The sequence below is a fragment of the Myotis nattereri genome (assembly GCF_964212035.1).
Source record: "Myotis nattereri genome assembly, chromosome: 17".
Lineage (NCBI taxonomy): Eukaryota > Metazoa > Chordata > Mammalia > Chiroptera > Vespertilionidae > Myotis > Myotis nattereri.
In genome coordinates this window covers 24460607-24486793 of record NC_138092.1, presented here as the reverse complement: position 1 = coordinate 24486793, position 26187 = coordinate 24460607, and the positions used below count along the sequence as shown (strand labels likewise).

The window sequence follows — 26187 nt, the reverse complement described above, 5'->3', positions numbered from 1 at the left end:
GGGGTTTCCAAATGGAATGTCCTAAATGGGATCAAGAATTTTTCTTAGATATTGGATGAAAGCGGCCAGAGCAGGCCTGTGGCTATGTAGATTTCTGGCGGTGCCTAATCCTTGGCTCAAGGAACAAGAGATTAAGTTTCCTTTTTTTTCTTCTCCCCATATTTTCTTGATTCACCATCACTCTATCTTCCAAGTAGCTATATTGAAGTAATATTTAAAAACATATTTGTCTGGGTACGAAAATCCTTTATTATTTACCATAGGAAGAAAAAATGACAACACAAATAAGAAACTAGTAACAATAACATTTATTAGGCATTGAACTAATATTAGCATATGCTGTACTGTTTGTTGATAGCAATGAGTGTTCTGATGGGTTGGGGTTCAGGCCATACTAATAATTGTTTATTTCGAATATTCTGTCTGTTCATGATAGTCTGGTGAAATGGTTATTAATATTATGGTGAAACAGTTATTTACCTAACATTAATATTATGTCCATTTCCTCCATGAAAAAAATTAAGGCTGAAAGAGAGACTATCTTCAAGGTCACCAGTGGTTTTGGGTACCTTTTCCGAGGCCACTCAACAAAACAAGTTAGGAGTGAAGCCTGTGTATGTATGTACAGTATGGTTAAAATCATCACTATTTGCCAGGAAGTATGATAAGCACCTTATAAACTTAAAATTTGTATTTTATTTTTATTAGAGTTATGCATGAGCATACTTTTAAAATTAGGCATCTTTAAAACGCTGCTTAATAATATTTTACTGTTCTTTGCTTAGTGTCCAATAAACTTATCACTAATTTTAATCCAAGACTTCTCAGTTAAATCTCCTCCCAGAAATTCAAACATTAGGTATTCTATGATTTTCTTTCAATTGAAGAAATTTTCCCAAAAGAATTTTGACTTGTTTCAAATAGGTCTAGTTGTTCTCTAGACTTGCTTTAGGGCTGTTGTGTTTAGGTTTTCTTTCAACTGTTCTTGGGTGCCTTTCTTGGTGTGAGATCCCCTTTCCCAGGATCCTGAGTATTCCTCTCACTTTCTTTTAACCTTGGTTTTGATGGAGCTCATCTTCCAGTTATCTGCAAAGAAAAGGCACATGCATAACTATATCTGAAAAAGTATATCTTCTACCCTTGTACTTAATGATTTGAGTAGATTTTAAAATGTTGGAAATTATCTTGTCACAGTTTTGAAGTCTCTACTGAAATGGGAAAACTGAACTGGAACGTGGTGTTCCTCTGGGCAGGATGGTTCCTGGATTCTTGTCCGGTGGAGTCGAAGAATGAAACCATGGATGAAAGGTGGTATAGTAGAAGGTGGAAATTTATTGAGAAACAAACACTGGCTCCCACGTGGGAAGGGGGAAGAGTCCCACTAAGTCACTTTTCTCCACAGTTTTTAAAGGCTGCAGTTTTTTGTGCCTTGATATCCCTTCTGATTGGTCATTATCCCCTCTTGATATGGTCACTAAAGCAACTTCAGAGCTCAGACCTCTGAAGGCTCCCTCCTCCTTCTCCCTTATTGTTTTCCTATTCCCTTTGGGCATTCCTCTTCTCTCTCTAAATGAGGGGCTTCCTTCCCTTCCCTTTATTCTGTAAATATATACCTTTTGCAGCTCCTAGCTCCCTTATTCAATGGAAATGTACCTCTACTATTCCCAGCTCCCTTATTCTATGGAAATGTACCTTCTGCAGCTCCCAGCTCCCTTATTCTATGGAAATGTACCCTTTGCAACTCTAGCTGTGCTTTTTCCTTGGGCCCCTTAATTCCTAATATTTCCTAAACCTGCCTATTTCACCCCTAAAAACTTTTTTCAGTACTATGTTCAATTTTCCAGTCTTATTTTTGAGAAATCCGAAGCCCTTCTGATTCTTTATCTTTTGTATGAAATATATGTTAAAAAAATTTAATCTTCTTCCTATCCCTAGTATTGAGAAATGTAATGAGACTATGCTTGGTGTGAGTCTATTTTCATCCATTGTATTGTGTATTTAGTGGTCTTTCCAAATAAAAGTGGTCTTTCAATATGTACATTCATTTCGGGGAATTTTTATTGAATTATTTATTTGATTTTATCCAATTTGCTCTGTTCTTTATTTCAATAACTGCTATTTTTGAAATGATAAATTTCCCAGACTGGCTCTTATTTTTGAAGTGTACGTTTCCTTATGTCTCATGCTGATTCTTTTTGTCCTGTGTTCTGGTAGATTAATTTTGTCTTTCAAGCTTCTATGGCACTTTATAATTCCTATTATTTTTAAAGAGATTTTTTTTTCTTTCTGAAGCTTTTATAGCACCTGATCTTATGTTGTGGATGTAATCTTTACGTATTTCACTGAGGATGTTAATGCTAACTTTTTTATTTTTTAAATAAAGTTTACTTTGCTCTCCATATTTCTTTCTTCCTTTCCCCCCCAATTTGTTTATTTTGGTTTCCTTTTATGTTATATAACCTTAAATGTTTGTGTATAATAGGCTCTCTGCTCATATTTGAGTAGCTTATTTAAAAAAATTGAAAGCTGTCTATGTTTGAAGGGGACCAGTTAATCATGGTTTTCATTGTAAGATGAACTAACTGGGTATTTTTAGGACAAGAAGAGGTATCTTCTCCCGGCAGAATGTTTAGGTCTTTTTTTATTGGGCTGGTTAATTACTGAGAGAAGACCCAATATTTAAACTCCAATTCTGATTTCCATAGTATGTTCCCTTATCCACTCATTTTATTAACTTCAGATAAGGTTCTAGGTCTGGGTATATTTTATTGTATTATTTCTAAGAAAGTTAGCAATCTCAATGTAGATATTCTAGAAATTCTCATTTCTGAAGATGATTCTTTTAACCAGAAATTTCCCTTCACTACAGTTATAACCCCCCCCCCCCCAAATGTATTTGAGCACCCAGAAGAACAGCTGGTGCATAGTAGGTGCTTGGGAAATAATTGTTGAATGAATTCATATTTTGCTTAGTGCGTCAGGCTTTCTGAACAATATGTAAGAGGGCGGATAAAAAGCCCAAGTTCCCTAACTCCCATTGTAGTGCTGAGTGTATGTGCTCTGATTTGACAAAGGCAGCCATGCAAACCAGAATAGATTCAACACAGGAAGAGAGGTTTCCTATTTATGGAACTTCTTGGGGCAAGGGTATATTTCTTTATATTTGAGATTGGAAGTTATTATTGAGGTGGCATTGACCATAAGTTGGCCGGAAAAGAGCAAGTGTGAGAGGGCTGGCTGAGGTACTGAAGTGGTCCTTTTAGGGACTTGCGCGTACTTGTGTGTTCAGATGAGGCATTTTTGGATCTCGATGTAAGCATACGTTCTACTAACTGCTTCCTGGAGACTCTCCCACCTGCTCCTTTCTGCTGGCGGTGTCTTTTCAAACTTAGAATGGAGACATGTCCCCAAGGGTCATGCACAGCTGCCCTCTTTCCATCCCAACTAGCTTTTCTCCTCACTTCCCCTCTGTGTCTACCCATTATTGGAGTGGGAATGGGGGTCAGAGCTGGATAATGCTGAGCTGGCCTTTTTGGAAATGCCAACTGTGAAACCAAAAGGACTCAGCTGTTGGCACAGCCGCTGCTCTGTGGTATTGCCTTTGTCCTCTATTTTGACATCTGGGCTCCCAATTTCAGGGAGAGGTCAGTGGGGTCAAGATTTCCTGAAAGAAACAGGAAGAGAGCAAGTCCACAGCACAGGGAATTCTCTCCTGATGAGCATAAGGCAACCATTTTTTTTAAAGATAATTAATTGTCCAGAAAAACTTGAACTTATGATACTCATTCAGCCAACCATGGTGGGTTTATTTGTCAGGAAATGAGAAAAAAGGGTGCAATACTGGAAAATAAGATAATAGTGAGGAGGGTATGGTGTCTTGGAAATACTTGAAGAAAAGTCATTCACTGAGCATGAAGGAAAAAATAATTTATCCAGCCACAAAGCTATATCAGCTATTTATATCTGAAAGCATACTTCATTGTAAATGTAAAGATCTTCAAAATTTTTTACATAATTTTCTGATAATATTTACATAGTGCATTCTGTTAACATCCTAAAGCAAGATACATTTTAAAAATGCAATATAGTAACATTTTTCTTTTAAATTAACCTTAAAACATAGTAATAATTACATGCTTGGTATATATGTCCTCTGGAAAGTAGAAAAGAAAAAAATTTCCATGGATTTACCTTCGAAAGCCACTGTTAGTGCTTGGCATATTTTCTTCTAGCCTTTGTCTCTTTGTATGGCTTTTGGTTTTGCATAACAGTCAAAAGGCATTTTGCTTGCCTGTTAGTGAGATTTATTTATTTATTTTTTGTCTTCAATTGACGTTGACTGTGGTTACGTTCTGATAATGCATGGCTGTGATTTATTCTTTTCATGAGACTGAGTAAGCCGTGATTTAGATTTAGTTCTTGGCTTGAATAAATTCTCTGTGTGCTTTTCACATAAAACATTATTCAGATTAGAAAGTGAATAATCCTTAGAGCAAAGAAATAATGATGTATGTTTCATGGCCACTTAAAAAATATCAGATCTTAAAAAAAAAAAAAATCAGAGCACAAAAATGGCTTGGGGAAATGTGTATAACACTGATAAGACTTTAAGGTCCCTGCAATGGGAGACAGTCTCTCAGTGGTCCTAGGACACGTGATAGATGTCTAGTGATATTTATTAAATACTCAATAATTAATATTACATGTAATGTGGTGGTCTCAAGGCAGAGAGAGGAAAGATCTTTTTATCTAGAGGTATTGAAGAAAGGGGTGCCATGACCCCAGAGGGAGAAACTTAGGTTTTGTTTGTGCTGCTAACTAGTCACCACCTCAGAGTCTCCTGCCTTCAATATCATGACCAATGAAATGAAGCTGTTGAACTATGTAATTGTAATGAGTTCTGATCCTCCTCTGACATTCAGTTGACTCAGTGAATTGTTGATTCTGGGACCAAACACTTGTGAACAAAAAGATCCAAAAGCCTAGCAGCAACCTTGACTCTTTATTTCCTTCCTGCCGCCTTTCTAGTCAGTGCCCAAGTTTGACCTACTTGACTGTCTAGATTAGGAATTGGCAACCAGCCACCTCTTTTCTTAAAGTTTTATTGGAACACAGTTATGTTCATTAGTTTATTCTCGCTTTTGTGCTACAGTGGAAGAGTTGGGTAGTTGTGATACCGTATAGTTTTCAAAGCTTTAAATATTTATCATCCAGCCCTTTATAGAAAAAGATGGTCAAACTCTGATCTAAAGTATTTGGAAACTCATCTCTTCTCAGTCTCACTGCCTTGGTTCTAACTTAGGCCTTCATCTCTTCTCCCTTGCACAAACCAAAAGCCTCTGAACTTAGTTTTTCTGACTCCAGTTTTGAGCCTCGCAAATGTACTCTGTACGGAAACAGTGTAATTTTTTTAAAATATGCTTTTATTTGCTTTTTTTTTTCTTTTTATAGAGAGAGAGAGGGAGAGAGGGAGAGACAGAAACATTCTTGAGAGGGTAACATTGATCAGCTGCCTCCCGCACATCCCCTTACTGGGGGTGGAGCCTACAATCTGGACGTATGCCCTGACTAGGAATTGAACTGGCAGGCTCTTGGTGCATAGGACGATGCTCAACCAACTGAGCCACACCAGCTGGGTGAAACAGTATAATTTTTTAAAAAATGTTGAAACACTAGTTTGTTTGCTTAAAACCCTTCAGGGCACCTGTTGAACTCAGGAGAAGACCCACATTTCTTACCTAACACACATGGTTTGAAAACCACTGCACTTGACATACCTGAAGACCCTCCTGGTCATAAAAGACAGGATTTTGTTTGACATGTCATACGCTGTATGAACTGCAAGTCTCAAAAAAACCAATCCCTCTCAAGTGGACTTTAGTACAAAGAGATTGCATGCTAGCTCACCTAACTGAGAAACGCAGGTGTTGATCTAGCTCTTGGAAAGGTGTGATTCAGGTTCCTAATTGTCACCTGGACTCCATTCTTTCTGTTGGTTCTTCTTCTGCTGCATTAGCCTTATTCAAACAGAGGCATTTGTCTGTGGCAACGGCTATAGCATTTACTACTTCGTATCTTTCTGTGTAGCCCACTGGCAGGAGATAGAACAAATCTTGTTTTCAGTAATTCTCAGAGTGAAGAAGGTCCTCTGATTGGACAGCATTGGTCATGTGGTCAAGGGTAATGGAATGTGCTGATTGGCTTAAGGCCAGCTCGCACACTTAAGCCCTGGATTTGGGATGAGATCCCACCTGAGCAGTTAGGACTGGGAATAGGGGAGGGATTATCCTCAAGCTAATATTGGGCTTTTGTGGAAACAGGGTGAATGGAGGTGGCCTGGACAAAACAGCCAAGATTCAGTGAGAGTATCATGAGTGGGAGCCTCTGACAGTAGCAGTTGCCATCAGTACCTGGGGAAGCCAGCAGTCAGAGTATCACAAGGTTTGGGGATTGTGGTTGCTTCACTCGGTGGTTCTTTATTCTGGCTGATCATTAGAAGTACCTTATGCCTGGCTTCTTTGGGGACCAACTAACTTGGTTTGCCAGGTCTGAGTGACTTTAAAAATTTTCCAGGTGATTCTAATGTACAGCCAAGATGCTGGCCTTGACTTTATTTACTAGTTCTGTGGAATGGGAACAGTCCTCTTCATCCAGCAGGATATTGGGAGAAATAAATAAAGTGATGTATGTAAGGAATACAGCCTACTTAGGTGCTCAAATAAATGGTAGTTTCTTATTAGTGGTTCTTAACTGTACAGGGATATTATATTAGATGCCTTGGGCTGCCATCACAAAGTACCACAGACTGGATGACTGAAACAACAGAAATTTATGTTCTCAGTATTTTGGAGGCTAGAAGCCCAAGATTAAGGTGTTGGCAGGTTTGGTTTCTCGTAGGCTGGGAGATTGTCTTTTTTCTGTGCATACACATCCCAGCTGTCTCTTCCTCTTTTCATAAGGACACCAATCATATTGGACTAGGGCCCACCCTTATTGGCTTCACTTAACTTTACCTATTAAAAGGCCCTATCTCCAAATATAGTCATGTTGGGGATTAAGACTTCAACATATGAATTTGGGGAGGCATAGTTTAGTTCAGAATAGATATGGATTCTTTGGTTCTTTGATGAAAATTAGGATTCTTTTCTTTTAAAAATTTATTTTTATTGATTTCAGAGAGGGAGAGAGAGAGAAAAACATCAATAATGAGAGAGAATCATTGGTCGGCTGCCTCCTGCATGCCTCCCCACTAGGGAGCGAGCCATACCAGCCAGGGGAAAATTAGGATTCTTTATCCAGAAAAACGTAGACACATACAAATTAAACCATGTACACAGTGATAAGACTTTGCAGATCCTTATTAAACAGGAACATCTGAAACAGAGGAAAACATACCAGAGAGAAGGATGTGTCTAAAAGAAGAGGACATTCCATTCTCCTTCGTTTATTCAGGTGTTTAACAATTATTCCCCGAGTGCTGCCAATGTGCCAGGCACTGTGCTGCAGTTACTAGTATAACAATGAACAACTCAGGCAAGACCCCTCCCTCTCATGACTTACAGTTTTTGTCTGAGGAGATAGACAGTAAACACATATGCCATTCAAGGGTGAGCATACCAAGTACCATGAAGAGAATTAAAACAGAATGATGGGATGTTGTTTGCCTGGAAAGCTACTTAGATTATGTGTTCAGGAATGTCCCCACTGAGGAGATGTTTAAGTGAAGGCTTGAATAAGAAGGAATCAGCCATGCAGATGGGGGCAGAGGGTTTATGGCTGATGAAATGCCTGTTACTCTCTGGTTTATTTTAGAATCCTCTGGCAGAGCCACCTCCTCTCACACCAGCTGCTTTCCAGATTCAGTGTTGCTGCCTACAGAGTAAGACTTTAGGGTCTGCTCTGAGCCAGGCATGGTTACTATGGACTGCTCCCCTAGCTGTGGATCTTTCTCTCATCCTGTCTCTGAAGTGCTTGGACATATATCCAGAGGAATAAGACCTATCAATTCTAACATATGTTCCTCTCATTTTTCTTTGACATGACCAGAGTTTAATCACTGTTGTCCTTTAGCCTGAGTTAGAATAAGCATTATGGAGGGAGAAGTCAGCATTAATGGTATGATAAAGGCATAAGCAGTAATTGTATCATAGTACATGCTTCTATGCTAGTAGGCTGCACCTCTAAAGGATCACAGACACCAAACAGCATCGGAGTAGAATGGAGAGGACTTCCCCTAGAAGCTTCATCCTAAAGGTCTCCTATGTCCTTATGAAAAAGAGCAAAATCCTGCCATGGCCTACATGTTCCTGTGGGTCTGACACCTGGCACACTGTCCGGTTCTCTCCACCTCCCTCCAAGAGAGGCTCATCTTGGCTCTAGACTTCGGGTTGGGGTCATTTTTGCTTTGTGTATCTCATTCTGGGGTCCAGGTTGAAGGGGCAGCAGCCCCTGGGCATGCTCTTTCCCTGGTTACTACAAGTGCATGAGAGACCAAACCAAACTGTAAACACACATTTAACTCCTCGGCTCACATCTTGTCCACTCAGATCCACTGGCCAAATTCACTCACATGGCCAAGGCCAACATCATTGTACAGGGGCACACACTGTGTTCCAAGGGGAGGGGAGTGACTAGTATTTATCAAACAGTAATTTGATTCACCCTAGCATCTAAACTGCTTAGAATAGTGTCCATACAGGTCTTTCCAAGTTATCTATATATATAAAAGCCTAAGTGACTGAACAACCGAACAACTGGTCAACCAGTTGCTATGACTTGCACTGACCACCAGGGGACAGATGCTCAATGTATAAGGTTGGGCTCTCTCCTGTCAGGATCAGGCCTTCGGAGATCAGGCTCCCTCCTGTCTGGATCAGCCCTGCGGGGATCAGGCCAAAACCAGCTATCCAACAACCCCCAAGGGGTCCCGGATTGTGAGAGGGTGCAGGCCAGGTTGAGGGATCTCACTGGTGCATGAATCTGTGCACCAGGCTACTAGTCCTATATAATAAAGAGATACTATGCAAATTGATCATCACTCCATCACACAAGTTGGCCGCCCCATGTGGGCACAAGATGGCCAGCAGGGGAGGGCAGTTGTGGGCAATCAGGCCAGCAGGGGAAGATAGTTGGGAGGGATCAGGCCGGCAGGGGAGTGGTTAGGGGGTGATCAGGCTCCAGGCAGGCGAGCGGTTGGGAGCCAGAAGTACTGGATTGTGAGAGGGATGTCCGACTGCCTGTGTAGGCCCAATCCCAGTGGGACATCCCTTGAGGGGTCCCAGATTGGAGAGGGTGCAGGCTGGGCTGAGGGACACCCCCCCCCCTTATGCACGAATTTTGTGCACTGGGCCTCTAGTAGACAATAATGTACTTTTGTTGTTTTTTTTTTGTTGTTGTTTTTTTTTTCAGAGAGGAAGGGTGAGGGGTAGAGAGTTAGAAACATCAATGAGAGAGAAAAATTGACCAGCTGCCTCCTGCACACCCCCCACTGGGGATGCTCCCGAAACCAAGTTACATGCCCTTGACTTGAATCAAACCCGGGACCCTTCAGTCCGCAGGCTGACGCTCCATCCACTGAGCCAAACCGGTCAGGGCAATAATGTACTTTTAACAGTCTTACTATAGGGAAGGGGAAAAGAAGGGAGTGGTTTGTTAATAAGTGAATAACAAGAGTTGGGGAGGATTATTAGAAAGGGCAAGATTTGAGCATGTTAATAGACTTATGGGAGGAGCAAGAGGGCTGGTTGAAGATGGAGGGCAAATCTTGAGGTTTCAGCTGAAATTTGAAAACTAGAGTGGTACCATCTTCCTCATGGCTATTGCTATCAGTGGCCAAGGAAGCAAGAGTGATAGACTTTCTCTGATCTGAGCTTTATGTACTTGATTTTCCCCCTTTCTCCCTAATCTTAAGGATACATTTAGATGGTAACAGTTGGTGTTTACAGTGCTTTAATGGCTGTCATATTGAGAACTGACTAGAAGCATCTTTAGAAATAATTTATAACACCATAAAATGAATTGCCAATCTTTCAGAGTGTATTTTTTAGAGTTGTTTTTGTTTTTGTATACCAGCCAAGAAGATCCAGAACAGTGAAGGAACTGGTAAAATATTTTAGAAGCATCATCTGATTTGAAAAGCTAAGTAGGAATATAAATCCTCTCTCAAATACGTAATCACACACTCTGCCATTTGCTTGTGGTTGTTTCTTTAGTTGGCTCTTAGGACCCTGTGTGTGTGTGAGATTCAGATGTCCACAGGGTGCCTGCCTGCCCACCAGTGCTCAGCTGTGGGACTCATAGGTGGGATCACAAGGGCTATGGAATATGTGTTGGCTTGTCATTATTTGACCCCTGTTATGGGCCCAGTATTTAAAGGGACACAGGGAGTGATGTTGATAATTAACTACAATAATATGATTTTATTGGGTGCCTAATTTTGTGGTGGTGACTTAATGAACTGATAATGTGCTGCCCTATGTAGTGCAGATAAATGCTTTGGGAGTTCAGATTAAGGAAGCTAGGTATGTACTGTAATAAAGGAGAAGGTTTTTAATGAGACTTAAATTGAATCTTGAAGGATGCTCACAGATCACCAGATGGTTATTGTCATTATGTGTTTATCCATGTTACTGAGACACAACACTGTCTAAGTTTCCCCCTGCTTGAAACATTTATTGACTTTCCAACTGTTTAGTGAAAAAAAAAATAATTCCAAATTTCTTATCCTAATACCCCAAGCCCCACACACTCATTGTAATCTGCTCTCAGATTACCTTTCTCTCATTTCCATGATTTTTTTCTTGTGCTTTAAATTCCAAATGATTTGCTCTTTCTTGTAAATGCTCCAAACTTTCTTCATCTGTACCTTTTTTTAAATTGGTCCCTTTGCTTGGACACCTACCCCTGAAATATAAGTGCAAACCTCGTCTGACTTCTTCAAAACCTATTTGAAATGCCAGGTTTCTATCTTGCCTGATGTATATGTAGGTGTGTGTGTGTGTGTGTGTGTGTGTGTGTGTGTGTGTGTATGGCTTGGAAGTTATCATTTACTTGTTCAGTTTTTGGAACCTCTCATCATTATTTGCTCTGTAGCTCTTATTTCCCCCATCTCTTACCCTCATATCATCTGCACATAATTATTGGCCTGCTTATTTTGGGTCAGTAGTGTGGAAGTTCTGTTCGAACCTTGAGCTTTCATAGGCAAGTAATTTTTTTAAACTGGGGATCCTTAGTTTCTATAACTTTTATTTTGCTAACATTAAAACTCATGTGCATAGATACATACACTCACCATATCTTATCTAATTTGATAAAAGATAGGCAGTTACCATAAAAATTCCAGGAAGGACAAAATCAAAATAACATATGGCCAATGGAAAACTCACAAGGCTGTTTTTTTCCGTCTTGCTGAGGACCAGTGAAATTTTCATCACACGTCTCAGTTCTGGGCAGACATTGGGAGCCACTATTTTGGTAGACAGCGAGCTTTGCCAGAGCCGACTTGTCTCTGACTCTCACTTGATCTCTCTCCCTCAGAGATCGATAACCTGGGGTCTCCCAAAGCTTATAACAGAAAACAAACTGATTTGTGGCACAGAAGCAGCCAGGTTGGGAGATAGGTTATTCCAAGATCTGAAAGTTGTCTAACTAAACAGAAAAGCTCTTGCTGAAACGTGTGTGAAAGTCAGACCTAGACACGTTACAAGGGCTGTTTATTCCCATAGAGCAAACATGTTAGTAAATCCCTAATTCTGATATTGCATTTAATTTTTCTTCTTATCTCTAAAAAGTAGATATGGATATTTACATCACTAAAACCAATTAAATGAATGTAGAAAAGCAAATAATTTCTGATGTCAAATTATTGCTTTCTCTTCTTTTTCAAGTAACATGTATTGGGAAGAAAGAATGATTTTTCAAATTGGTGCCATCCAGTAGATCTTTCGGGGATGATGGAAATGTCTCCAGTCATCTGCACTGCCAGTGGGATAGTCACGGCCTCCTGTGGCTGGTGTGACTGAGGAACTAAATTTCCAATTATATCTAAATATCATGAATTTAAAACACAATAGCCAGGTGTATCTTTTTGGCTCCCAAATTGGACAGTGTGGCTTCACAAACGTGACCAAGGTGCACTCAGGAGTATTGACTTGCAATCTGGGATGCCAACTTGGATGGCATCTGATCAGTTTTCTTAGTAAATTCGGGAAATTTTAAAAGGACCACTTTTTTTTCTCATTAAGGAATCTTTAGCAAGTTATATACCTATCAATGGCTCCATTGAATTTTGAGCTATTTTTTTGTCCGTAAATTAAGTTATATTTCCTCCATTACATTATACCTCTTCTTTTAGAGAATGTGACCTTTGATTTATATATACACACATATGTATACTGCATATCATATATATTTCTGAAGATCAAGTGAAACAAGGAATAGGGTGTGTTAAATTTGAATGTTCCTTTAGTCTGAGGAGCATTTACTGTGAATAGAGAGAGTGAGCAAATGAAAATGCCCACTAAGATGACCTTGTTTTGTGTATGAAGACACCTGCGCACGCACACACACACACACAGAAAGGGAACACTAACATACATCAAGTCAAACCAGAACCTATCAAGACTTTCTCATGTTTCTGTGACTTGACAGATAACTTAGTTTTTGCTGAAATAGTATTCTTTCTCCCTTAGTTGACAGGATACCCCTTTCAAGAGAATGTTAAGCTTCTCATTTTTTCTCAGATGCCTTTATCTGACCCTTTATCGCCTCCACTTTCCCTAACCACCCTGACCAGTCACCTCTTGCTTTTTTTAGTGGAGCTGTCTGTGCCTGTGCATTTCAAGGGTCAAGGTGTTTGCTTTTGAAGAAATCAGTGTCATTAAGATGATATGAACAAGAACCAAGGAAGAAATACCTCTAGCTATGGTATACCATTTGTTGAGCACTTAATTAGTGCCAGGCATTGACAAAGCACTTCAAATATATTTTCATTGGTTTCTTCTGAAGCTTTATTTTAAAAAGTGATGATTATTCCAATTTTATAGGTAAGACAACCCTAACCTAAAGCTAAGTAACGTGCCTGATGCCACAAAGCTAGTCGATGATAGAGCCAGATTTAACTCCAAAGCCCATGATTTAGAGGGGAAAATTGTATTCCCTGGAGTAGCTTGGTGTGGTGGGAACAACATGGAACATGAGGTGAAACAGCTCTTGTTTACATTTCCTCCTTATGATGGCCTTTAAGAAGTTGCTTAGCATCTCTACGTCTTTCCCTCCTTCTAATATCGAATTCCCTCCTTCTAATATCTAATAACATAGTGATAGAGGATGAAGAGGCCTCCACAAGTGTTAGTTCTGTACTCCCTCCTCCCCTCCTGAAATACCAGGTTGTAATATGTCAAGTCATTATAAACAGAGTCAGGTTTGTTTCATTTGCTGGTTTCACAAATAACAAAAATACAGTCAGTAACGAGTATGTTACAAGGGGCAGGCACTTGCTTTTATCTTTATTTTTAACTTCATTCCTCAGTTCTCACCAAGGTTGTTTATATAACTGTAAAGCTATTCTTTTCTCCACTGGCTTTATTTATTTTTATTTTTTCAAATTGTTGCTTATTTACTTTTTTTATTGCTTAAAGCATTACAAAGAGTATTACATATGTCTCCTCCCTCCCGCCCCCCCCGCCCCGCACCTTGACATTCCCCCAGCCTCCCTTACCCACCAGTGTCTTGTGTCCATTGGTTATGCTTATATGCATGCATACAAGTCCTTCGGTTGATCTCTTACCCTCCTCCTCCCACCCCTCAACCCTCCCCAGCCTTCCCACTGTAGTTTGACAGTCTGTTTGATGCTGCTCTGCCTCTGTACCTATTTTCATCAGGTCATAATGGTCTTTATTATCCATAAATGAGTGAGATCATGTGGTATTTTTCTTTCATTGGCTTATTTCGGCTTTATTTTTAATATTTTTACTGAATTTCACTTTAATTTGCCCTCCTCACTGGGATTGCCACTTGGCATTTTTCAAGTCTGTACTTGTCCTTAAAAACTACATGGCTACTCTTCCTGTAGCGGCCTGAGGTGACCTCTCAAAATGGGTCGCTCGTCACTTGACCCAGAAAAACCCACAGAATTATGCAAGTCAGGAGGTTCAAATCTTCTTGTTCACTTTAAGAACACTTGTGAAACTGCCCAGGCCATCAAGGGTATGCATATCCGAAAAGCCACCAAGCTTCTGAAGGATGTCACTTTACAAAAGCAGTGTGTGCCATTCCGTTGTTACAATGGTAGAGTCGGTAGGTGTGCCCAGGCTAAAGAGTGGTGCTGGTCAGAGGGTCAGTGGCTCAAAACGAGTGCTGAATTTTTGCTGCACCAGCTTATAAATGCAGAGAAGAGTGCTGACCTTAAGGGTTTAGACCTCGATTCTCTAGTTATTGAGCAGAGCTCACGGGTAGATTAACCCCTAGTGAACTGTCCTTGACGCATGGAGATGATCTTACTGAAAAAGAGCAGATTGTTCCTAAACCAGAGAGGAGCTTGCACAGGAAAAAAAGGATATCCCAAAAGAAAGAGAAGAAACAAAAACTTATGGCCCAGGAGGAAATCCAGCATAAAATAAATGCCAATAAAATAAATTACATGGCTACAATTTTGTTTAAAATTTTTAAAAATTGCCCTAGCTGGTTTGACTCAGTGGATAGAGCATTGGCCCATGGGCTGAAGGATTCAATTCTGGTCAAGAGCACATACCTCAATTGCAGGCTCATTCCCTGGCCCTGGTTGGGGTGTGTGCAGAAGGCAACCAATTGATGTGTCTCTCTCACATCATTATTTCTCTCTGTCTCTCTCGTTACCTTCCACTCTCTAAAAAATCAATGGAAAAATACCCTCGAGTGAGGCTTAACAAAAAAATTTTAAATTGATGCCAATTATTCCTCCATTATCACAGAGGAGGGCAATAGGATAAAATGGAAGATTGATGTTCATGAAACAGGTGCTGTCAGGTATTTTTATGTGCTATCTTTATCAACACAATAAAAAAGTGAGGATTAATAATGTATTATTGGTATCCCCATTTTATGGAAAAGAGGTGATATTGCCCATGCATAAGTACACTCAGCAGGAAAGTGGTAGAGCTTGGACTTCAATTGCTGTGTCATTGCCTCTTGGGTCGGGGAGAGGGAAGTGGATGAAAGCACGTCATTCAAAAATCACTCATAAATTCTTTCTAAAAGTAATGGAAGCATATCTAGTATCTCCATTTAATTGTTTTTGTTACATTTTAAAATTATTTTCTACACAATGGAAAGCGCATATTTCAAGTGTTCAGTTCATTGAGGTTTAATACTTTTCAGTATTGTATAACCCATGCAAGATGTGAAGTATTTCCATTTCCAAGAAAGTTTCCTTTACCCTTTCCTTTATCTCTTCCATTCTGCTATTGAGACATCCACTAAGTTTTTTATTTCACTTACTGTATTTTTCAGTTACTGTATTTGTTTTAGTTCTAACATTTCTATTTGGTTCTTCTTTGTCTTTTATTTCTTTGGTGAGACTTTCTATTTCTTGGCTGAGGCTTTCTTTTTTAAAAAAAACTCATGTCAGTTAGTTGTAATTGCTTTTTTATTATGACTGCTATAAATCCTTTGTCAGATAATTCTGTCTCCTCTGTCATCTTGGTGTTGCTATCTATTGATTACCTTTTCTCATTCCATTTGAGATCCTCCCATTTCTTCATTATGAGTGACTTTTAAATTAAAATTTAGATATTTCATGTCACAAATCTCTGGACCTTTAATCTTCAGTTTTCACTGGCTAGGCTTTCTTTAACACCACTCTGGCCCAATAGAGTTAGAAATCCAGGTGCCCTGCTCTGCCTCAGTTGGTACCTGGGCGGAGGGGTCTGTTATCACTTGGTGATGGAGAAAATCATCAGGTTCCTCTGACACCACCTCAGGAAGGAGGAAGTCCTGTCTCCATGCATTACCTCAGCTGACACTGCAGGGATGAACAGGTGGCCTTATTAATCAGATGACAGAAATGAAAATCTCCTTACATGGCCTTCTATGACACCAGCCCCTAGGGAGTCTCAAGGTCCATATAGCCTGGAGAGGGTAGAAGTCTAGGCTTTCCACTCAGCCTTCACTCAGTGGTTGGGTCATATTCTTTTCTGTGATGTTGGAGCAGAGCGGTTTTTGTCTAAACTTTATCTTGCCAGGCTGCCCCTCTCATGGTGCTTTGGCTAGAGAGGGCAGGCTTTTGTTGGCTTGTTTCTGTTCTGTGCCCTGTGGCATTTCTAGGTTGTGGGCTGTTTCAGCTCCAAGCCTAGAATAGATGAGGCGAAAAGAAAGCCCAAGGAATTTACCACCATATCATTCCGTGGCTTCCAAGCTCCCTTGATATCTTCCTTCTTCTACCTTTCAAAGTCATTTTTGTGTTATGGATAATGTCCAGCATTTTTATTTGTCCTCAGTAGGGTAAATTAAGAAGAGCATCGAAGAGGTACTACTTTCTATTAAAAAATAAAGGCTATACAAAACCTTAGAGTAGATCATCTATAGTAAGTAAAGGAAAATATTGTTCTATATAAAATCTCCAATTCATATACATAGATATAAATGTTTGGGGGCACTGGTTCACAATGGAATCTGGTTCAGATAGTATCATAGTTAAAAATGTCTTAAGGTCACCTGTGTCGTTCACTTATCTGACACCTGAATCCTCTCTAAAATTTCATAGAAACTCTAACTATATCCACTTTCATATTCTCTTCATGAATGTTTGTGTGCCTTAGGGAGAGCGTTTCCCCCACTCTCCCGAGGTTGCAATAGGTAAGTTCAGCATTATTTTACTTTCTGCTATACTTAGATTATCTAGTCCAGATATCCTGGGCAGGAAGGGTGAGTATCACCTATAGTGAATACTCTTAAGCAGACTTTGGGGAATGAGGAGCTCCGATAGCAAACTGTGACAAAGATAAAATCGTCTCTGTAAACACCAAGCCAGAGTGTGCTTACGTGGCACAGAAATACAGTGTTGTGACACAGATGCACGTGGTCTGAACATCTGGCTGGGACAGAGTCATCCCGGCCCAGCTCCAGTGCCCACACAATGGACGTCAGGGCTGCCATCTGGCAAACGGGTGAGGATGATAGAGTGTGCTATTTTGGGGTCCAACTCTTCACATTCATGTATTTCTTCCCCAGTCTTCTCATTGGCATTTGAATCCAATTGAATAGGGTAAGTCACCTCCATTGATGAAACCCATATTTGGAGAATGTCTGTTAACGGTATATTTTATATGAGAGGTATGCAACATGGGCTAGGGATTTTATCTCTAGCTAGAAGCAAGACATACCCATGAAACTGCACACAGTGTATCTCAGTTCTAATAGCTAATAATGGGATTGGAATATATGTGTTTCTAAGGGCATTCATTCATTTAATAACAGTTATTGGGTGCTGACTATGTACAACTTTTAGTCGTTGCGGGCACACGGACACACAGGACCGTCTGCTCAGCAGAAAGCAGTCAGGTAAGTCCGTTTCAGGACAGCTCTACGGTTCTGTGATTTAACATGTTCTTGCTGAATTACACAATTAGATTGGAAGCAACTTCTAGTTGTCCTTTTGAAAAAGAGATGTATATTGCTCATAAGAAGGAAATGGCAGTGAGTAGGACTGAATCAGGGTCTTTTCAACATACTTCAACCCATTCTGTAAGCAGTGACTGAGCACCTACTGTAGGTTAGTCACTTGGCTAGAGGCTGGGTTTGTAAAGCTTAGTCAGAAGTAGTCACTTGCTTCAGGGGGTTCCCAGCCATAGACTAGGCAGACATGTTTGTAAATATTTGCAGTACATGGTACACATACACACACACACACACACACACACACACAGAACATGTCTTCTAGTAAGAAAAAGAGGTAATTGTCAACATTGCTTAGGAGGCTATAATGGGTGCAAAATCAGTTAAAGCTCCATATTAGAAAGGAGAGAGCCTTTGCTATTTCCTGAAAAGTTATCCACAAAAATAGGAAAATGTATATTCTGTACAAAGATGGGTTCTGACGAAGCAAAGAAGCACAGAACATCTCAGGAGCTGCGAGCAGTTCCTGTGTGATGGTGGAAGCCCTCAGTGTAGGGGCCAGTGCAGCCTCCAGACCGGTAGGAGTGTTTGCCCCCTGTCTCTGTGTACAGAGAAGCTCAGGATAAAGGGGCCTTCAACTTGAATGAGGCTCCATCCCTTGTTTCACTGCAAGGAGCGTGGGGTGTGAGTGGGGATCAAAAGGACTTCACGGGAAGCTGGGTGACTTCTTGGCAAATAAGAGACACTCATTCCCCCGAATGGATGCAGCAACACCAGCACATCTTATTTCTCTTCTCACATCATCTTGAGGAGACTAACTGAGGCCTGGAACTCCGGGATAGTCTGTGACCTAAGGCACGTGAGAATGGGATCCCTGTGAGGTCAGGGTCAGGTCCAGGAGGGCCAGGCTCCCTTCCAGCAGTTGAAGATGCTCTCTGCCCAGCAGGCTGGGACTGGTTGTGAGAACACGCCCTTCCTGGGAAATTTTAAAGGACTCCGTTGAGCTGTCATTATTACCATTTTTTAAAAAAGTTCTAACTGAAAATCACAGTGAGAGTATCAATAAACTCTGAAAACTTGAAACAAAGAAAATATCTTTGGAACTTCTCTTTTCACTTATGGAGGCTATAGAGGGATGAAATGAGTGGGTGTAGGGTTTTTATTTAGTTATTTTACTTTATTGTAGAATAAACATAAGATAAAATTTACTATTTGAACCATGTTTAAGTGTGGGATTCAATGGCATTGAGCACATTCACATTGTTGGATCACTCCTGTCCATCTCCAGAATGTTTTCATCATCCCAAACAGGGCCTCTGCGCTAAGCAGTATGCCCCATCTCGCTCTCCTCCAGTCCCTGGTCACCACTGATTTGCCTTTTGTCTCCATGAATGTGGCCAGTCTAAGTATTTCCTATAAGTAGGATCATACAATATATTTGTCCTTTTGTGCCCGGCTGATTTTACTTAGTGTAATGTCTATAAGGTTCAGCATGTGTCAGACCTTCATTCCTTTTTAAGACAGAATAATATTCCACTGGATGTACCATCTTTTTTTTATCCAATATCTGTCAATAGACATTTGGGTTATTTCCACCTTTTGGCTTATTATGAATAATGCCTATGAACACGGGTGTGCAAATATCTCTTTGAGTCCCTCCTTTCAATTCTTTGGTTGAGTGGCTGGGTCAAATGGTAAATTCTAGGTTTATCTTTTTAAAAAATATTTTTGTATTGATTTTTAAAGAGAGAGGAAGGAAGAGGGATAGAAATATAGAAATATTGATGAGAAAGGAACATCATTGATTGGCTACCTCCTGCACACCCCGTTACTGGGGATTGAGCCCACAACCCGGGCATGTGCCCCGATAGGGAATTGAACTCTGACCTCTTGGTTCCTGGGTCAGTGCTCAACCACTGAGCAACACTGGCCAGGCTAGGTTTAACTTTTTGAGGGATCGCCGGACACTTTTCCGCAGCAGTTGCACCATTTTTATGTTCACACCAGCAATGCATAAGGTTGGAATTTCTGAGGAAGTGGGTTTTCACACATGAAAAAGAGATGCCTTCAAATGGCAGCTCAAAACAATGCTAAAACATGTGCATTTGCAGTGAAACATTTTCCTGTTAAATGTAAAAGCAATATTTAAGAAGTCTGTTTTGGTTTTCAGCTCTTCATTTTGAAGTGCTCAGTATCAGCAGCATCGACATTAGAGTGACAGCACTTTAGGTAGAGACCGCAAGCAGCTTGGAGTGTCTGTTCAATCAAGATAAAGACATGAGACTGGTCGGGAAGATCAGGGGAACATGAAGAGGGTCTCTAAGCCGACTTGTGAGCTGCAGGGCCCCTACAATGGAGTAAATAACTTTATTTACTTCATCAAGAGGGGCATTGATGAAGATGGAAAAGAGAAAACCAACTGGGGCACCTTTTACATGATGTGCAAAGAAATGGCAGTCGCAGCTTGCAAGAGGGCATTTGAAAGTTGCTTGATATATAAATGTTAGGGACATGAAATTTCAGGGAAAACAAAGCAAAGGCTGCCAGAAATGGTTTTAAATATACAAACGCAAGCACAGAAACCTAAATCAACTCCTGGGTTTGCAGGCGAGGCAGGAACAGCTCCTATGGAGGATTAAAATATTTGTGTGAGGAAGGCGGCTACGTGTGTAGAAAATCAAAATACCGCATTCTGCCTCATGTTTATAAGATCCCTTACATTTTGAATGCTAGGTATTTACTAGCAGGGAATAGTTTCCCTCAGACTGAAAGGCATGGTTGTGAGGAAAAAAAGAGGAGATGGCTGGTTCAATCAGCAGCTGAACAAATGTTTCTTAGATGTCTACTGTGTGCCAGGTTCTGGACTGAGGGGTGGCGGTCACGGAGATGAATGAGACATGGAGCCTATGTGGAGGAACTTGCAACTGTGGCAGGTGGGGCAGACAGATCAACTAGGTAGACATCCTCATTACAGCCAGGAGGTCAAGGTCCAGGATGCTGTGTGCATAGAGGCCTGGGGCTTCTCCCTCTGGGAGCCAGTGACCCCTAGAAGAAGCGATCTGACCTGACACATGGGCTGAGGAGGAGCTAGCCTCCCAAAGAAGGAAGTGGGATTCAGAGGGAGTAGAACTCTTTCTAGGAGGAAGGACCAGCTTGATCAAAAGTGAAGGATGTATTAGAGTCTGATTTGGTGGGGAGGTGATGGGGAGGGAGGACAGGAGGTCCTAGAACAGCCGTGGGCAAACTACGGATCCCGCCCATTTGAAATGAATAAAACTAAAAAAAAAAAAAGGCCGTACCCTTTTATGTAATGATGTTTACTTTGAATTTATATTAGTTCACACAAACACTCCATCCATGCTTTTGTTCCGGCCCTCCGGTCCAGTTTAAGAACCCATTGTGGCCCTTGAGTCAAAAAGTTTGCCCAGCCTGTCCTAGAAGCTGCCAGCAACTCAGTGGTATTGCTAAGCCATGAATCGCAAGACAGGAAGAAGTCAGGGATCAGGCCAGAGAGAAAGATTTATTTTTATTTTCCTCATTAATGCTTAAATCCATCCCACATTAATCCCCCATCTCCCCCCATGAGCACACCGTTTTTTAGTCATTACAGTTTTAGTTTTATAGGTGATGGAGTGTTCAGTGTAAGTAGGCTGTTCTTTGGAGTTGGGGAAGCTCGTGCTCTCATGGGCTTTGTCCTCTTTCTACCACGGCCTGAATTAGGCATTGTGGTTGTGTCTCCAACACCCATTTTGTTCCTGCCTTGTTGAGTAGCAGCAGTGAAGTTTCGGGGATTGCCTTTAGCTGAAGGTTGGCTGGTTTAAGGGTGATCCTATCTCTACTGAAAAGTTTCAGTTCACTAATGGGCGTGTGATTCACGTGAACAGAAGGAAGTTTGGAGGAAAGAATGACCAACCAAGCTGTTTCTTTTGCTAGATGAGAACCAGAAGCTTGTAGCTCGATGTGCCCTGAGGGGACCTAGGCTGTGGGTAAAGGTCACATTGTGGATAGCAGAATGGAGAGATTTAAACATGTACATCAGAGTCCTCAATGACCCTGTTGAACTGTGAAATAGCTAACTCTGAGCTTTTGTCATTACTGAACTTCCTGTCCCAAAAGCTAATAAATTGTCTTATTATTTAATTCACTTTGGGTTTGTTCATCTGAAACTTGAAATTATCTGCATCCTACATGATACTTGATCATTGTAATCTTCAGCAGACACCTGTATGACTTTTTGTGAAAGTCTTTGAGCCTCATTTTTATCTGTGAAATGAATGTAATTATGTCTCACAGTGTTTCATGAAGGTTATTTGAGATCCAGCACAAAGCCTAAGAGCGGAGCCATGGACTAATATATGTTGAGTGCCTACTACATACCACATAATAGTCTGGTCCTTAGTTTTAGGATCATTAGGGACTAGAAGAGAAATATATGGATAATTTCATATAAAGTGGTATAAAGTGACATGCATATGGACCATTGTACAATTGGTTTCAGATCATCCAACATTTGTTGAATACTACTTATTCCAGGCACATGATCTAACATGGGGTGGAGGCAGGGGTGGGCTGAGAAAGGGGATTATGGGAAGGCATATCCGAAGAAGTGGTATTTAAACCAAAACCTGAAGGATGAGTAGGAGTCAGGTGAAGAGTGGGAAGATCATTTCAGGCAAAGAAACTTGGACAAAGTCCAGGAGGTGTGAAAGAACTTGGTGTGTTTAAGGAATGTGTGGTCAGAGTGGAGTGAACAAGGAATACCATGGTGGGAGATGAAGGTGGAAAGGGAAAAAGAGGAGAGGTAATGCAGGGCCTTGTTGGCCATGTTAAAGGTTTCTAATGTTCTAGGTACAAAAGAAAGCCATTAGAAAGATTGAAGCAGGAGAGTCTCATGATCTGGCCTCTGCGCTTTTTCAATGAGATGTCAGGGTTTGAGTGGGCAAGAGCAGTTGGGCTAGAGAAGTGGATGGGTTTGAGCAGCATTTGGGTTAGTGCTTATGGAATCTGCTGATAGATGGAAGGGATGTGAATCATGGGGAGAGTGAGGTCAAGAATGACTCGAGTTTCTGTGTGAGTAACTGGAGATGACTGGAAAACATGCATTGTTTTCTTAGGAAAAGCAAGGTTCAGTTCTGAACATGTTAATTTTATGATATCTGTGATACTTTGAAATTGGGAAGTTGAGTGACAGTGTTACTTGTGTCTGAACATCACAAGAAGACGTTCTAGGATGGAGTTGAATGTTGAAGTCACTGGTATGTTGATTTTATCAAAAGTGAAGGGAATGAGTTAAGGAGGGAATGGAAGGTGGGAGGAAGACACCTTAGCTCACTTTGTCTGGGAAGCCTTCTCTCACCTCTCAGGTGAAAAATATTTAGAAGCCTGGTAAAGAGAAAAGGAAGCCCTGACCTGGATGGGGAGCTGAGTAAAGGAAGAATTTTTAGAATCACAGAAGTTGGTTGAAGGGGGATAATGATGAGAAAGGGCAAAACTGAAGATAATTGGCTAAAATGAATTTATCAGTGAAGTAGAACCCTGAAGGGGATGGAGTGTGCTTGTGTGGTGGTGGTGGCCGGCGGGGGTGGGGGTGGGGGTGAGGGGTGGGGGTGGGGGTGATTTAAGGTCATGGCTTTAAATCCTCTTGACACCCAGGGAAGGACTTAAAGATGGGAATTTAACTAATTTTGAAGGTTGGGGATGCAGGAAGGTGAGATAACTTCCTACTAGAAACCTCAAAATACACATAAGCCATGTGTGTGCATATACACACCCAGACACCCCACATCCCTGGTCATGCATGGGGGTCATTTAGGTAGAATGTATGGCTCCCATAACATTCCCTGCTATTTCTTTGGTAATTGTGTGTACATAGGAGGTGCTCAGTAAGAATTTATTGACTAAGCATGCCCAGGAAATGGGCTATACATTTGATTTATGGGAATATTGATGTCAGAGAACATGGAAAGATCCATAAAATTAGAAGCCATTAGACTTGACTCCCTTGCACCTTCCACTCTGCTTTTCTTGTCTTCCATGTAGTAGTTATCACTCTGTTTTATTGATTGATTGATTGTTATTGAATTTATTGAGATGACATTGGTTAATAAAATTGTATAGGTTTCAGGTTACAATTCCATAATACATCATCTGTATATTGTATTTGTGTGTTTACCACCCCATGTCAAATCTTCTTCCATCACCATTTATCCCCTCTTTACCCTCTGCTACCCTCTTTCCCTTTGGCAATCACCATACTGTTGTCTATATCTGTGAGTTTTGCTTTTTTTCCTTTGATTTATCCCTTCACCCTTCTCACCCAGCCTCTAAACCCCTCCCCTCTGACAGCTGTCAGTCTGTTCTCTGTATCCATGAGCCTGTCTTCATTTCGTTAGGTCATTTTGTTCATCAGATTCCACATATGAGTGAGATCATGTGATACTTGTCTTTCTCTGACTGGCCTATTTCACTTAGCGTAATACTCTCCAGGTCTATGCATGATGTCGAGAAAGGTAAGATTTCCTTCTTTCTTACAGCTGACTAGTATTCTATTGTGTAAATGAACCACAGCTTTTTTTATCTACTCATCTACAGATGGACACTTGGGCTGCTTCCAAATCTTGGCTATTACAAATAATGCTGCAATAAACATAGGGGTGGGTATCATCTTTTCAAATTAGTGTGTCAGGTTTTAAAATCACTAGGTCACTGTCTTTCACCTGCTTTTTTACTTAGATTGTGAGTTATCTGATGTAACAACCGTCATATATCCTATATCCATGTTTCCAGAATCATGGGCTGACGTGTAGTAACTACTTAATAAATATTTGTTGAGTGAATGCATGAGGGTGGTGGGCTTGAATGGACACTTGAAACAGAGAAGACTCAGAAGGGGGCAGAATGAGCACTTTTTCAGATAAAGGAAGAGCTATCAGCTAACCTGCAAGGGTTGAAATAATTAACGAAGGTGCCTGATTTGGTATTCTGGTGTGCAGTGTGATGATCAGTAACTTGCTGAAGGTCCAACAACTTGGAACTGATGGTTTCTGGATTTGCACTTTTGTCTTTCTGACTTCAGGGTTTCCCAACCAACAACACTCCTTCCTCCCCAAATTTCTTCCCATAGTTACCAGACCACCGCTCAACTCACTGCAGCCTTGTCTCTTCCCACTTAGGCCAGCTGAAATATTGTCTGCCTCAGACACCTTCTTCACATGATTTGTTTTCTGAATTATATTTTTTCCCTCTTGCCTAGCTCTCCACTGCGGTTTGAATCCACGGGGTATTGATCATCCTGCTCATACTGAAGGCATTAAACTGCAAATTGAAGGTGAAGGTGTTGAGTCTCAACCCATTAAAAACAAACATTTCCAGAAGGTGCTTGACCAAAAAGGAACCCCTAAGCGACTGCAGGCAGAAGCTGAGACGGCTAAGGTAAGCAATAACCCGATACATTAAGGAGACTCTGAAACTGCAGCGTTGCTGCTCTGTGGTCCAGCCACAAAGCACTGATGGTGCTCTCACTAATCACAGTTGTCCCTTCAGCTTAACGAACACTGCTTCTGGATTATAATAATCATAAATGAAAATATTGACGGCTTCCCCACTGGGGTGAAATCAAAACAGAGTTGTGGTTAATCTCATAGCATGAGATTCTGAGTATGGTAGAGAATGGGCTATAGTGAAGACCACCTTGAACTTAAAGCTGAAAGATTTGTTTGCCAGGCTCAGATTTATCATTTTATGATGTTGGGCAAGTCGTGTGACTTTCCAATCCTCAGAGTCTTTATCTATAGAGAGTGTATCATAAAAGCTGCCTCCCTCATCAGGTTGAGCAGATGAAATAATACAGTGTGTCTGAAAGTATTTTGTAAAAGGCCCAGTTGGCTGCATGAATATTGAGGGATTTTTGCTGACAAGCACTGTTAATAACTGACATTGGAAAATAATTTTTACTTGATAGGGGTGAGGGAGACTTATGCGGATTTAGCTTAGTCCACTTGTACTTCTGTAACAAAACACTTTGACTGGATGGCTTATAAACAATTAAAATTTATTTCTCACAGTTTTGGAGACTGGAAAGTTTAAGATCAAGGTGCCACCTGTTTCAGTGTCTGGTGAGGTCCCACTTCCTGGTTAATAGATAGCTGTCATCTTATTGTGTCCTCACATGGTGGAAAGGGACATGGAGCTGCCTGGGGTCTCTTTTGTAAAGGCACAAACCCATTCATGGGGGGCCCCATCCTTGTTATCTAAGCACTTACCAAAGGCCCCACCTCCTAATACCATCACATTGGCAGTTAGGTTTGACATGGATTTTAGGGGAATGTAGACATTCAGTCTCTAGCAGTCTTTATGTGGGAACATGAGTGTGGTAATATTTAAAGTGGGGAAGGGACGACGAGAAGGGCAGGTTACTGCACAGCACGTATAGCATGTTTCTGTTGATGTAAAAATGCCTTTCACTGCATAAGGGCATCGCTGAGTCTGGAAGAGTTTACTCCACAATTTGAGCAGCAGTTTATATCTGGAATTGAGATTATGGAGAAAACGTTTTGAGTTTTTTCCCCCCTTAAAAAATTCATTCTTTTAGCCCTAACC

The 26187-nt window shown here is 40.9% G+C and overlaps 1 protein-coding gene and 1 pseudogene across 2 annotated transcripts in view; both read left to right on the top strand.

Annotated features, from left to right (window-relative positions):
• The window catches only part of SAMD12 (sterile alpha motif domain containing 12), a 255150-nt gene that overhangs the window by 15997 nt on the left and 212966 nt on the right, over positions 1–26187 (top strand). The window contains exon 2 of the mRNA XM_081111380.1: positions 24842–25020. Coding sequence (XP_080967506.1) covers positions 24842–25020 — 179 coding nt within the window. The remainder of the gene's footprint in view (positions 1–24841; positions 25021–26187) is intronic.
• On the top strand, positions 14094–17733 carry LOC308533217 (large ribosomal subunit protein uL22-like; annotated as a pseudogene). The gene is made up of 2 exons: positions 14094–14607; positions 17604–17733. The product of its transcript is annotated as a large ribosomal subunit protein uL22-like (transcript).